Below are 15,286 nucleotides of genomic sequence, written 5' to 3'. Positions count from 1 at the left end.
TTATGCAATACCCACAGTACTGTGTTTTTCTTTCTATTTCACTCTAAACCCATTCTAATGTGTTCTAACCCTCCTAGCAATTTTTAGAAGTCTCAACATGTTGCCAAGTGTCGGGTCAGGATAAAGGATGTTACAATTTGCTGAAATACGAAAAGAGTCAAGAATGCTTGGTCCTATTGATTTGGATAAAACAAAGGAAATATATATGTGTGTGTGTAGTCAAAGCATGGGAAACGGACTCACAAGGGGTGAGATATACAAGGCTCATATAAAGATTACCGGGTATTCATCACTAGTGGTTGCATTCGTTCCTGAAGACGAGATGACTAATGCAGCGCCTTCTTGAATAAATGTGCAAGACTTACAGATATTTAATTAGCTTTGCAGATCGACTGCTTTGCAAGACCATAGGTTCTATATAAAATACATGCCACTGTGTTTATAGAAAGGTGTAGTAATATTTTTTATTAATTTTTGGAACATGTTAAGGGTTCTCTTCAATGCACAAGGGTATTTTTGTCTTTTGGTTCAACAATACAATCTATTCCCATGTTTTTTTTTTAAAATCTGAACCAAACGTTTTTATCCTTTTGCATCCTCTTTCCTTGATAACATCCCAAACAAATAGTCTTAAACATCATTCAATTCCCACGTATTCTTTGAATCAAACGGCCCACAAGAGACCTAGACTGATATAATATTTGCAATATAAGGGAAAAGCTGTACATTAATCAGGATGTAAGCAAGGCTATAATAAGTGTCACAACTTGAGTATTAAAACTACCACTAACATTAACCATAGCTTAGATTTGTTTCCTCACTTGTTGCTTACCTTCGTTTAAATCTTTGATTCAATTTGATTACCTTTTAGCTCAACTTAAGTGATAAATGAGGGTAGAACGTTACTCATCCATATGAATAGTGATTAAAATTAGTATTTTGATTAAATTATACTTCCTCATATAAAATGTTTTCTAAAAGCTTATTTTGTCTAAATATAAAAGGTCTCATAATATTTTTAAGTAATTAAATAATTTTACGCTTATCTTGAAAAGGGGAAAAATATTAGTTGTGTGATTTACGTACCACCACCTTAATATTCATTATGACATTATTGGTAGTAAGACTAGAAAAGTATTGTGATTTTATGTGATTTTAACTAAATAATAATTTTTGATTAATATGTGAAATTTGGTTAAAAACATTAAATACAAAGACGGAGGGAATATGTTATAGTGTGACATGTATTTTTGATTGAGTATTTTAAAAAACTTGTTTGTAATTTGTTGAGTCTTATATGTAATTTTCGTGTTTGTAATTTGTTTGAGTCTTATATGTAATTTTCGTGTTTGTAATTTGTTGAGTCTTATATGTAATTTTCCTGTTCATAATGGTCAAAGACAATCGAGGTACTTAAGGGTGGATATAGGGTAGTGGACCTTAACACTTAACTTTATGTATGGATTTTGATATTTGGCTGTTTATGGTAGATGTTTGACAAAATTTTTCTATTGTTTTCTCCATTACTCTATTACTGTAAGATATTTTGGGCCATCAATTTTTTTTTTTTGGCTAAGTTGTTATAAATACATACTCTTAAATGAGATTCACTTTCTTGTTTTGTACAAAACATCTCTTTTACTTCTATTATAATTTAAACGCATTCTATAGAATCAAATTTGTGCCTCAGGAGAAGATTGAAATTGCATGCCAAAGGCAGAAGGGCACGTTGTTTTTGCTCTTTTTATGGTGATGACCAGTAAGAGAGAACGATAAATAGTAAGCTTATTTAAATGATACTTAAATAATACATACCATCTACAAACTCTTATTTAAATGAGTAAGTAGTGAAATTCACCCAATATGTGAAATCACCTTTGAACCCACGTAACGGTGTCTTGAAAAGGAAGTGGCATATAGGAACACTCCCTCGTTTCACTTTCAGCATTTGGAAGGCCAAATGTTTTGGATTCCACTGTGACGTGTCTCTGTGACATACACTTACAGCTTTCACTCTGCTCCCATCAGCGCCCTTCAACGACACCGTATAGGCAACTGTGTTCTCTATTTTGTGACAGTAAAACACAGCATACACATAATTAAGCTTGTGGCACACAGCCACTTTGGCCTCTCCCAGCTTCACTCCTTGAGTAATTGTGTACTCTTGCTTCTTTGTTTCCTTCTTCCCCTCCGTAGACCAAGCTTCCACATTTTTCCCAAGCTTGGAAGTGATAAAATCAACCATGGATTCCAATGACGTGGCACAATACTTCTCTTCTCCTTTAATCCCTGACTCCTCACAAAGTTGAATTGTATTATTCATAACCTCAGCTTTTACTGACCCAGGCGTCACAGCAAATTTGTTCAATATCTCAGCCATCTGTTATAAAGAATCATAAAACATTTTCCCATCTTAATTTCATAATAGGATTACAGATCATTTTTCCCTTTAAACCTTTTTTTGAGGAGCGTTGGGCACTGTGTATTGATTGGTGGGGCAATATTTCTGCCAAACAATTTTTTAGGAGGAAAATTGCCTCCATCAGAGACCCATCATCTCCGTTGTTTGCTAACGTATTTGGAATAGTTGTTAGACCCACACATAATGATAGTGAGGCGTTCTAACCCATGTTGCCACCACTTAACTAGTAAAATCATCAGGCCTGGTTCCTGCTATTACCATTGTAACTTTTAGCCCCTTCAACCCACATCAGTTGGTCAAAATGAGTTCGAACGCCTCACTGTCACTTTACGTGGGCCTCATAGCAGGTAATGGAGCGGAGATTATGGGTCTCTAACGGAGGAGTGATTTTCCTCCTGATGAAAAAAATTATTTAAGCGACATATTGCCCTTCAGTACAAGCTACTTAATGCTCCTAAAAAATTTTATGGGAGAAATGGTCTTTAACTCTTCAGAATATCAGTGTTCACAAACATGGTAGACTTAATGAGTCTGACGCTACCTACCTTCCTTGAGGAAAAGGGAATGGATTTCACGACTTCACGAGGCGAGAAAGATGCTTGATTGGAGGCATGCATGAAGAGAAAGTTCATTCTGTGACCAGCCTTCAAATCCTTTTCCAAGAAGAAGAGAGTTGTGTTGGGGTTACCATGGAGTTTGGTATCATCAGAGTCAGCATAACAAAAGTCGAATTGGCAATGTCCTCCGCTGCGGATGGTGGTGCTCTCACCTGACCCATCATTGACTATACATGAAAATGGAGAGAGTATTTGTCATGCTTTTGGGGAAAAGTTGATAATAATGTTCATTTTGCCACTTTCTTATGCATAAACTGCATTTATAATTAATCTGTGCGCAAATATCTCAAAAGACATACAATTTTGAAACGGAGGAAGTGTCATTTGTGAAGTGAAGATTTAAATTCTAAGAAAAATACTAATGAAGAGTACAATCTAACCAGCTGGGTGGAGGAGATCTGCGATAAATTTAGGCATGGGAGTGCTAGGAAGCATGGACTTCCAGTAAAGCTCAGGAGATAAGGCAGCAAGTGTTGCCGCCAATAATGCAACCTGCAATTTCAATATTTCATATATTCAATATATATGTAAAAATATTCATTAGCATTAGATTCAGGTCAAAAATAAAATTGCATTAGATTCATTGGAAAAGAAAAAAGTGAAAAGCAAAAAACAAAAGAAAAGAAAGCGAACTCACTACAAGAAAAGCAACGATGGGTTGGAGTGGATACTTCATCATTGGAGAAACTATGTATTGAAGGTGCAAATAATTGTCAGTTTAAGATATTAAAGAGGAACTTATATAGGAATCATAGAAAGAGGGAGAATGCTAATTTAATATTGTCAAGAGATATGGAACCCAGACTTGGATATCAATTGGAAATATACACATGTGGATACCATGCAAAGATCATATATGAATGGTCAACTTTTTTAGAAGGTAATAAATTAATTAAACATAATAATAATAATAATATAATAAAATATGAACCATTCAACTAGATTTTTTCGCCATATGATAGAAGAGAGATTGTGACAAACCCAGAAAATTTTGTTAGTTGGGGGCAAGACATATATAAATAAATATTAATATTTTTGAATCAATTTTATTAAATTAATAAATAATTCATTGAAATTAAATACATAAAAACAATAAAAAAACTATAAAATTATAATAAAAAAGAATTATCTTAATATAAAAAATTTGTATTGAAAATATTATAAAAGAAACTGACATTTTTATCGTTTACAAAGTAAAAATTAATATTTAATTTGAGAAGTGGAAAATTTTTTTATAATATTTTATATTATATATATATCGAAAATATACAATATTTCCCTGAAGTTTTGAGATGCAGGTGTACATAACTCCGCTTACTTTTAATAGATTAAAACTAATTTTTACATAATCTTTTTATTTTTTTAAACAAAAATTCCCTATTATTATTTATTAGTTATTTTATCAATAAGAATTACCATGTCATATTAAGATATTAATGAGGAACTTATAGAAATCATAGAAAGAGGGAAAATGCTAATCATATATTGTCAAGAGATCTGGGACCCAGACTTGGATATCAATTGAAATATACATGCCATGTGTGGATACCATGCAAAGATCATATATAAATGGTCAACATTTTAAAAAAGTAATAAATGTAATAAAAATAATAAATTGATAAAATATGAACCATTCAACGTGATTTTCCCTACGTGATACAAGAGATGACAACAACAACCATAAACCTTTATTGCATTAGGTGGGATCTATTACATGAATTATACAATATTATTATGTTCTATAAACAACCCAACCTTTTTGTATATAATAATTTCATAATTTTAAATATTTAATTAAAATTAATTTTCTTATTGAGGATTTATTTGTAATTTTTGAAATGTTACATGTAATTTTTGGAATGTTACATGTAATTTTTTTCCCTCACTAAGGGTAAATTGACAATCTATATAATAATAGAGAAGTGACATTACACTATTTTTAAATATTAAGGATGAATTAGGCTACCCTTTCTAGGGTCATCAATAATGTACCTTAACTTCATGGATTTGAATATTTAATTAGTTGTTTATGGATGATCTTTAGCAAATTTTTTGTCATGCCTCAAAATATAAGGTGATCGACACGAGTGCAAACTATATTGTACATTTTTGAAAGCCTTAAATTGAAAAAAAAAAATCTTTCCATTTTAATAGAAATTATAATGTATTGAAAAAAATTGTTATAATAAAATATTTTAATATTTTTGTAGAAATTTTGACAGAACTTCCCCTATAAATAGGATATCCTGAAAATTTTATAACATAATATTTTATATAAAATATAATATCAATCAGAAGCTCAGCTCCTTCCAGCTAGCAAAAAACATATATCAAAATAGATATCTATCTATAGGTTATGTGGAGCATCTAACCTTACTTCTAATAAAATACATGAATTCAAATATCTACATCAAAGGATGTAATGCTAAGCAAAATTTCACCCAAAATAATTGTATGCCCTTCAAAGATCAGTAGTGAGATTAGCTAGTTTGGGAACCAAATAAATTTTCAATGAATAGCATCCCAACAATAAATAAATAAATTTACATAAAAAATATAGAATATTATAAGTGCTAAATATGAAAATTTTCACAACCAAATATTTAATAAAATTTGGCATAAGAGGGTTCTATATAATGTTAAATAAAATCTTAATTCATTAATGTGTCATATCAAACGTCATTATCATTTATTTTCAAGAAAGAAAATAATTGCATAAAAATAATAATATGTCGTTAGTCAAAACCAATAAAAAACACATTCATCCAATAATTAAAATCTCATAATTATGGAAATTTATCAGAACAAGTAATAAATGTGGACACATAATCTACGAGGGTAAATAATTAAGTGTGGCTTATGCCACGAAATCAAATATGAACATACAGTTCATGAAGGTAAGTAATCAAACGTAGCTGAAGCCATAAAACAAACATGGATACATAATCCACGAGGGTAATGCTAACCAAAAGTGGCTTGAAGCTACAAAAACAAACACGAATACGAGACCAACGAATAATAAATGTGAAAGCAGAGCTCACAAAATTTAAACTAACTAGTTAGTAACCAAGGCACGCCAATGGCTAACGGAACTGTCGTTACCAACCAGTATCCTGTATAAAATCTCCAATTCATTTTCAAACATGTGAAAGAAATCATCGTTATAAAATATAATTCCTATTCTCAAAGTCAAACTCGCATGAATAATTTTGAGCATTAAAACTTGCCAAGATAAAATTTTGTAACTGAAATCCATATTTGGCATTTATTGCATAACTCAAAATAACAGGAGTTGATAAAAATAATCTCATTAATTTTTGAAAGTATTCATTGTAAGAAATAAAAACACATACACATGCCATAACTCAATTATCTTTCAACACCTCTTTATAATTTTCCAAGATAAGAATTTCAATGACAAAATATTCAATACTTAACATAGTTGTTATTAAAATGATTTCTATAAATATAATATTTTAGCAATTAATTTTATGGTAAAGCAGTTGGAATGCTATTCACTTAGCAAAAATGTTCCTGAATATTAAAATTCACTTCCTAGAACCCAATCAAACCTTCTTTCCTCTAAATGCCCTATCTAATATAAAAAGAAAATTTAACGGCATATTCAAGTTTGATAAACTCTTTTCAACTCTTGTCAAGTGCAAGCAACAAAACTTAATTAATATTATATATACACATACTATAATTAATCACTCTAAATTCCAAGTTCTCCTATCACCCTTTTTTTTCCTCAACCAATTCAAAGGCATTCCCAATCAAATCTTTAAACATTATTATTTATAATTATCATCCATACAATTTCATAGAATGCAATTTGTCTCACCATAGTTTCATAATCAGAATTCTTCATAATTCAGGTTAAATTCATGAATAATTAATACCCAAACTGAGTATGTCCCCATAAGAACTAATAAAATTTTTTAAAAAAATCACAATCAAACAAAACTACTTCTAATATGCCTATTAGCAAACATCTTACAAGTACTATTGTTAAAACCATAATTCCAATTCTCTTCCAATCTCTTCATAATAAGTAATAAATTTTATTAAACTTCTTTCTAACCTTGCCACAACATAGTCGATCCAAATAATTTAAATTTTTTTTTTAAACATCCACAATTACATCACAAAGTTTTCTCATATTACTTGACCCAAAACTAAATTATCTAACAAAAATAAGATCCTCTCTTAGATCTTTTAACAAACATTTAATGGGCATCAATTCCTAACTCATTCAATGAAACTTCTTAATCCCAACCACTTTTTTGTCTAATTTTTTTCTTAGCATTGATAATTATATCAAATTCAAATAAAGTTTAGACCTAAACCATCATCCTCTTGTTCTCTATAGTTTCAGCTTCAATCAACATCCCTTCAAACTCGATATACATGACAGTACAGGGAAGGAAAAATAAAACTCACAACCTTATTCATCTCAGCAAACACACGCACAGAACAGCAAGAAGAAAAGTTTAAAGCTACTCACTAAATCAATAACAACAGAGAAGAAAGACCAAGTGACTGCTGATAGAATAGGGAGAGAAGAAGACGAGATTACAGCTCGATGAGGGAGAAACCTAACTCGATGCACAAGAAAGGAAGCAAAGTCACTAGAGTGCTAGACCGAGTGAACAAAAAAAGGGCTCACAACCAAAGTCACTAGCTCTAGCGACTGATTTCCGCACACACCACAAGCGACTAGATCGTGAATGGTAGAATAGAGTAGTAGCATGAAAAATAATCAAAAAATAGGAAGGATGATGGAGAACCTAGTGTTGCAAGACAGCACTACGGCCACCGGAGATGCAAAGAATGGGGGAGGAATGCAATGGCGATGGAGAACTAGAACACTCGTGTTGGTGAAGGGAAGGAAAGAAATGAGCTGGATCGATGCTCTATTTTGCATAACACATACTAATTTTGAACCAAAAAAAGTTAATTGGGAAAACTACAAGAAATGCCCCAAGGAAAAATTATAAGAAAAGGCATAAAATTTTCTCATAATTAAAAACAAAATGAAACCACACTTTTCAGTAAAATTCAAATTATGGACCTTCAAAAAAAATAATAGATAAGTTCCTCTAAACTACCACTATCTACTTACTATAAAACTAACTTGAGTAAAATATTAATTAGGAGAAAATTAATTTATGTTAATTTAGAAAAAATTTGGGTTATTACATTTTTCGTAGGAGACTCACTTTCTTTCTTTGTACATAAGTCTTTTTAAAGTAAAATATGTTTTCAATCCTCTAACTTTATATAAGATCTTAATTTAATTTTTTAATTTTATAAAGTATTTTTTTAATCCTTTAACCTTAATACTGCTAATTTTAAATGATTATTTTTGTGTGTCCATCATTGTTTTTCTTTAAAGAGAATGAACCTAAATATGCTATCTTGAGAATGTTTATCAATATTTAAAAATTCAATATATAAATTTTTGTAATCAAATTAAAGGTGTAAAAGTTAAAGGATTAAAAAGATAGTACTTTATAAAATTAAATGGTCAAAATAAAATTTTAAATAAAGTTAAAGAATTAAATGTGTACTTTAGCCTTCTTTTATTCTAATTATTTTTTGAACACATTGTAGAGAATCAAAGTTGTGCCAATAGAAGATCCAAATTGCACGCCAAAGGCCAACGTGTTGTTATTTTTTCTCTTTTATGTTGACGGCAAGAGAAAATGAGAAATATAAAGCTTATTTAATTGACACACAAGCAAGACATACCATCTACAAACTCTCTCTCAACATACCATCTAATTTTTGAAATCACCTAATTTGTGTTCGAACCCACGCAATGGTGCCTTGAAAAAGAAAGTGGCATATAGGAACACTCCCTGGCTTGACTTTTAGCATTTGGAAGGCTAAATGTTTTGGATTCCACTGTGACGTGTCTCTATGACATACACTTACAGCTTTCACTTTGCTCCCATCAGCCCCCTTCAACGACACCGTATAGGCGACTGTGTTCCCTATTTTGTGACAGTAAAACACAGCATGCGAGCTTGTGGCACACCACCACTTTTGTCTCTACTCCCACCTTTTTAACTCCATGTATTATTGTGTATTCGTGCTTCTTTGTTTCCATCACCACTTCTGTAGGCAAAGCTTCCACGTGTCTCCCAAGCTTGGAAGTAATAAAATCAACCAAGGATTCTAAAGATGTTGCGCAATACTTCTCTCCTTTAATCCCTGAGTCCTCACAAAGTTCAATTGTATTCTTCATAACCTCAGCATTTATTGACCCAGGCTTCACAGCAAACTCGTTCAATATTTCAGCCATGTCACCTGTCAGTAATTAAAGGAATATTCCATCTATTTTTAAACATAGAAAAATAATTAATTAATACATTTAAAAAAAATTGATTAAGTATAATGATTGTGTCCGAAATTAAAAAAATTCAATAAAATTACTCCTGTAATTAATGGAACAAAACTTGTTTAGTAAAAATAAGCATTGACTTTAGAAGGAATAATTTAAAAAACATGATGAATATTTTTTAAAATTGTAATTTTTCTTATAAACAAAGAAATGCAGCTATATTAAGTACTTATTGAAAGAGCTTTTATTCCCAATGTAATCTTACCTAACTTGGTCCATAATTGATGAGTAATTGTATAAAAAAAGAAATACATGATAGTTTATCTTATATTCAAAAATGAAAAAGTACGTTTGTTAGTTTAGTATGCAAAATCTAGAGGGCAAAAAAGGGCAGCGCCACTAATATTAATAATTAATAGTAATTAAAGGAATATTACAAATAAATAAGAAATCAAAAAAATGAAGCAGGGTCAGATTCTTACTACATCCAAGCAAAGTAGAGTCTACTCAACAATCCACACAAGATCATGCTACTAAAATCCTATCTAAGGTGCGTAGCAGATACTCCTAAGAGAGAAATAGGAATAATGAACATTAAGAGAGTAGTGCTCTGGTGTGAGTTCCTTCGACCACCTATATCTATTTATAATGTGGGGAGACCACTGCAAAAAAGGAAAATCCAATTGTCATAATTGAAAGGATAATATGATGGAACAATAACAATGAATGTGGGGAAAGACTTCTTGTTTTGAACCCAGTCAGGAATTAATTCATCATTAATTCTTGATTTTCGGTCATCTCTCATAAACCCAGAATATGCCAAATCTCTACTGATTAATATGACATACATGATGACCCGACTTCCATTAAGGGTGGAACAGTAAATTCCAACGGTAATGAATCATAAATACATGAATTATTTGTTCACAGACCTGGTAGAATGATTCCGACACTACATACCTTGTTTGAAGAAAAGGGAATGGATTTCACGATTTCACGAGGCAAAAAGGATGCTTGGTTGGAGGCTTGCTTGAAGAGCAAGTTCATTTTGTGACCAGCCTTCAAGTCCTCCTCCAAGAAGAAAAGAGCTGTGTTGGCGTTATCGTCTAGCTTTTTCCCATTGTTCTTATAACAATAGTCGAAGCATGATCTATCTTCGAGTCTGTATTCGGTCCCTCCATGGATGGTGGTGCCATAACCTGACTAAATTGCCAGCAATAGTAACATTAGCACTTAAAGCAAAACAAATTCCAATTTAGTGAGTGTCACAAATTTTCTCACTCAATGAGTGTCCCCGTGACATGATAACAACAGTTTGATTTAATCAAGATAGAGATTTTGTTATATGATATTCAAAAAGTATTAAATTTCAAATTTTTGAAAGGGATAATATATGTGAGTAGCATTCTAATCATTTATGTATTGGTGAAATCTATTAGTCATAATTAGAACACTCATTAAGTGAATGGATTTAGGCTACTACCGATCCAAATCTGAAAAAAAAAAAACTTTCTGTACAATATTATTTGTCAAGTGAAGATCGAAATTCGAAGGAGAAAAAATACCAACAAACAGTAGATTACTAACCATGAGGGGAAGAAGATGTGCCAATGATTTAGGAATGGGAGTAGTGGGAAACATGGACTTCCAGTAAAGCTCAGGAGGTAAGGCAGCATGCGTTGCCAGCAGTAATGCAACCTGCACTTTTATATATCCATATATAATATGTAAATATGCAAATATTCATTTGCATTAGACTAATTGGAAAAGAAAAAGGTGGGAAAAAAAGAAGAAGAAGAAGAAAGAAAGCAAGTCGAAGCTCATATATGACTGGTCAACTTTTTTAAAAAAGTACTCAATAGTTAGTTGTTGACAACACTACCCCTCTCTTAAAAAAAGTCCTAAATTTGAACTTAGTATTGACATGTGTTGTATGCATGTGTGTGTGTGCGTCTCTTTTTTTCCGGAAAAAGGATTAGGTTTAGAGTAAACTTTTGAAACATTTTAAAAAAGAAATAGTAATAATAATAAATAAATAAAATTTGAACCATTGAACCAGATATATTCCCCGCGTGATAATACCAGAGTGATGAGGTTGTCAAAATTACGATTTTTAGCAACGCGGTATGGTACCTTTTTTTTTTTTCTTTTTAACAAAACAATATTCCCATTGAGGACCTGATAGATATGATACAAATTATGTACTTGTGCATCTATAACTGGGACCTTTTATTCTAGCCAACAAAAAAAAAGGGGGGGGCACCTTTAGGGTCGTAAAGGTAAAATTAAAACCAAAAAGAAGTTATTATATTTGTTTGCATAAAAAAATTAAATGAAAAATTTGTCTGGAAAATTTTTCGTTGGATGCAATTGATATTTTTAATTTAGTACAAATATTTTCTTGAAAGTTTTTAAAAACGGTGAACTATTGTTAATTTTTTTTTTTATGTAGTAATGTTTCATTTATGCTGACTGTTAATTGAATAATTTTTATTAGGACTAAAGATAAATTTTTTTAAGGTATAATTGATATCCTAAAATTTCAATTAATGTAATATTTATGAATTATTAATATTCAAATCAAAAGAAGGGGAGACATCTACTGTTGAATAAAAACACCTTGCAACCGATGTCGAATAGGAAGTCTTGGAGCTATTATGTGATAGTTTCATGCACGAAAAGGAAAAGGAAAAAGAAAGAAGAAGAGATAGAAGGAGAGAGTTATGATTTTTTTTTTTTGGGGGGGGGAGGCTAAGGTAAGATTTTTCAGTGGTTTAGAGATAAATTTAAAGGTTTTAATTATTTGGGTAAGCTTTCTCTCTCATTTTTCAACCTTTCTAATCCATTGACATACTTTCTGAAAAAACCAATTACAATGAAACTTTCATCCTTTATCATCCAAGGATGTTGAATGAATTTTTTTTTTTTAGTTTGTCGCTTCTGACCAATTATTGAAAATAATAAAATCAATATAACAAGGCAATTCAAATTTCTTGATTTATTGATAATGACCCGTCTTAGTCATCAAGCATGTGCTTTGACAAACTGTAAATCAAATAAAGAAAAACGAGTCTTCTTAAGAGACATTTAATAATTTTATAAGCCTCGGAAGACTATACATACAGATTTTTATATAGATTTTTATGTCATTTTATGTAGATGAATTTGAACAAAATATTAATATATATATATATATATATTCAAATTTTATAGAAATATGTATGTGTGAGAGTACAAACTCCTAATTAAGAAGTTACATAATTAAAATCTAAGAATTTTTTTAGTGAAAATTGTAAAAATTTTAAGAAAAATGATAATAAAGTCCCTTCAAGTTATATAAATGATAATTTGATCCTTTAAAATATCATAATTTCAATGAAGTTTTTAGTAACCTCTTTGTTGATAACTTTTTTTAGTAAAAAGATAATTTTACTCTTACTGAAAATAACAAATCTCATTCACAACTTTTTTGTAAATCACAAGAATTAAATAAGAAATAATAATTTATCAATTGTAATTTTTATTATTAAAAAATAAATTCTTAAAATAATAAACCTTATTTTCAACTCTTGTTTAAAGAATTATAATTTTTTTAAAGAATCATAAGAATTAAAAAATATAAATTATCAATAAAATTAAAATAATTTTTTAATTTAAAATTAATTGATAAAAAGTTTTAAGAAATTTCTTTAAAATTATTACATTTTTAACGATCAGATTATTATTTATAAATTTAAAAAATTTTATTATTATTTTTTTCACAATTTTATGAGAATATTTGATTTGTATATTTTTTTTAAAGTTCCTAAAAAATCATGTTTTGACAAAAATTATCCAAACACTTATATTACATGTTAAAATTAATTATGAATTCAAAATTATTTTTTTAAAAAAAATATAAAAACTCATTATACATGCTAAAATCAATTATAAATCCAAAATCATGGTTTCCTTACAAATATCCAAACACCTTTTATTATGCCAAAATCAATTATAAAAAAATATGATTTGTGAACTAATTTATATGATTTTTGAATAAATTTTTAGAAATGTATACTTAAAAAATGAATTGAACAACAGGAAACAATAACTTATGAGATAATTGTGATTTTTGGTTTATAATTAATTTTGACATGCATGGGGGCATATTTGGATATTTAAAAAAAATTATAGTTTTGAATTCATAATTGATTTTGACATATATAATTGGTATTTGAATATTTTTTTAAAAAATATGATTTTGGATTCATAATTAATTTTAACATATAGCATGGATGTTTGGAGATATTTTTATAAAACCATAGTTTTACCATATTTTTAATTCTGATTAAAATCAATCTTATTAATTAATTTTGTAAATTAATTATACACTATATAACATAATCAATTATATTTCAAATCAATCATATTAATCAATTTTTCATAATTAATTATACCTAATTGAAATCTAAACACATCCAGACACTTCAGCATACATCATATTCTTGACCCTTTCTTCAAGCAACTCCTCTTCCCGCCCCATGCATCCTTCCATGTGTACTTTTTGCACTAACTTTCACTCTCATTTCCTTAAGATCTCACCCCTCCCCCTTTCTTTTCCAGTGACAAACTAGATTATTACATATATGAGGCTTATGATTTGATACTATACATACATTTAATTTGGTTCCTTCTTCTTCTTCTCCTCCTCCTCACCGATCTGCCTCCTCCATCATTAACTCGGCTCTTTAATTAATAAATTTAGCTTTTGCCGGCGACTTTTCCAGATTGCTCACGTGTCATGGGCGTGCCGGCCACAATTGAGACTTTTATTTATATAGGCCTTGACAGCTTCTTTCCAGTTTCCTCACATATGGCATCTTCACAGAATCAACCATACCTGCATCAAGATTGGATCCGCAGTCTATCTCTCATTTCACAATTAATCCTTCTTCTGTGGGCACGGCTGTAATTCTATTCTTGGTAGCTTTTGCAGTTCTTAGTTTGAGAAAAATATGTGAAGAGTAACTCGAGACGTAGTTTTTTTTTTTCCCAGATGTTGTGAGAGTGTAATAAATTGAAACTTTAGTATCAACAAAACATAGTCCAATCAGTAATTATGAGCATTTGGTTCATAACTCATAATATTGTGAATTCTAATATTGTTGGTAATATGAAGATTTTGTTAGTGAGTAATTTAGAAATGTATTTGTGAGCTACTAAGGGGTGATTTAATTTGGCTCAACTGGTCGAGGCTTATCCTGGGGTCTTTATAGTTCGAGTCATCCAATATGTACAAGCCTTGTTCAAATCTAGAAGTATGCTCTGATTCAAATGACACCTGTTACTCAACCAACTGTAAACCCTCTTTTTTTTTTTGGGAAAAAAAATCTCAAACTTTAGTGCCTTTGAAGTGACGATAAGAATGTGAGCACGGGGCAACCAGACGGCGGGAAGCTTTGAAGTCGGATGTAGTGGGAGCTTTGGTGATTTCGAAGACTGATATGTGATTTGAATACCACTAGATAAGGGTGAACGCTGAGGATGTGTCTAAAATAATGCTTCGTACTGGATATAGTTATTTTGAGTTGTTGATAATGCCATTTGAATTGATGAATGTTCTGCAGCTTTCATGAATTACATGAACTGCATAATCGGGACCTATTTTGAATGTTTTTCATAAGACAATTCTCATCTACTCCTTGTTCATGACTCAATTTTTTTTTTATATATATAGTCAAAATTTTAGGTGTGCTTGATCTCAAAAGCTCAATAAGATTAGGACATGTCTCTAAGTTCATTGAATGCTTATAAAGATATTTACATATTGTCTACTAATAAGGTCTTCACATTGATAATGAGGTTTCATCCATTAATTCACCATCAAGGTACTTACAAAAGAATTGTTCATGACTCATT

General features: G+C 30.3%; 1 protein-coding gene and 2 pseudogenes across 1 annotated transcript; all 3 read right to left on the bottom strand.

Moving 5' to 3' along the window:
• Window positions 1–1,703: 1,703 nt before the first annotated feature.
• Window positions 1,704–3,936, bottom strand: LOC129297992 (BURP domain-containing protein 5-like; annotated as a pseudogene).
• A 4,740-nt stretch (window positions 3,937–8,676) lies between these two features.
• On the bottom strand, window positions 8,677–11,052 carry LOC129297993 (BURP domain protein RD22-like; annotated as a pseudogene).
• On the bottom strand, window positions 9,934–13,922 carry LOC129297990 (BURP domain-containing protein 1-like). Its single transcript, XM_054936372.1, has 4 exons — window positions 13,842–13,922; window positions 10,976–11,086; window positions 10,349–10,591; window positions 9,934–10,050 (listed from the first exon to the last, which is right to left on the bottom strand). The coding sequence occupies exons 1-4, from the start codon at window positions 13,920–13,922 to the stop codon at window positions 9,934–9,936; spliced, it is 552 nt and encodes a 183-aa protein (XP_054792347.1).
• Between the last annotated feature and the right edge of the window lie 1,364 nt (window positions 13,923–15,286).

The sequence above is a fragment of the Prosopis cineraria genome, unplaced genomic scaffold (assembly GCF_029017545.1).
Source record: "Prosopis cineraria cultivar Desert tree isolate PC_DT_omini unplaced genomic scaffold, ASM2901754v1 PC676, whole genome shotgun sequence".
In the NCBI taxonomy this organism is placed as follows: domain Eukaryota; kingdom Viridiplantae; phylum Streptophyta; class Magnoliopsida; order Fabales; family Fabaceae; genus Prosopis; species Prosopis cineraria.
The sequence above is the reverse complement of the archived record's forward strand: the minus strand, read 5'-3'. Positions and strand labels throughout refer to the sequence as shown.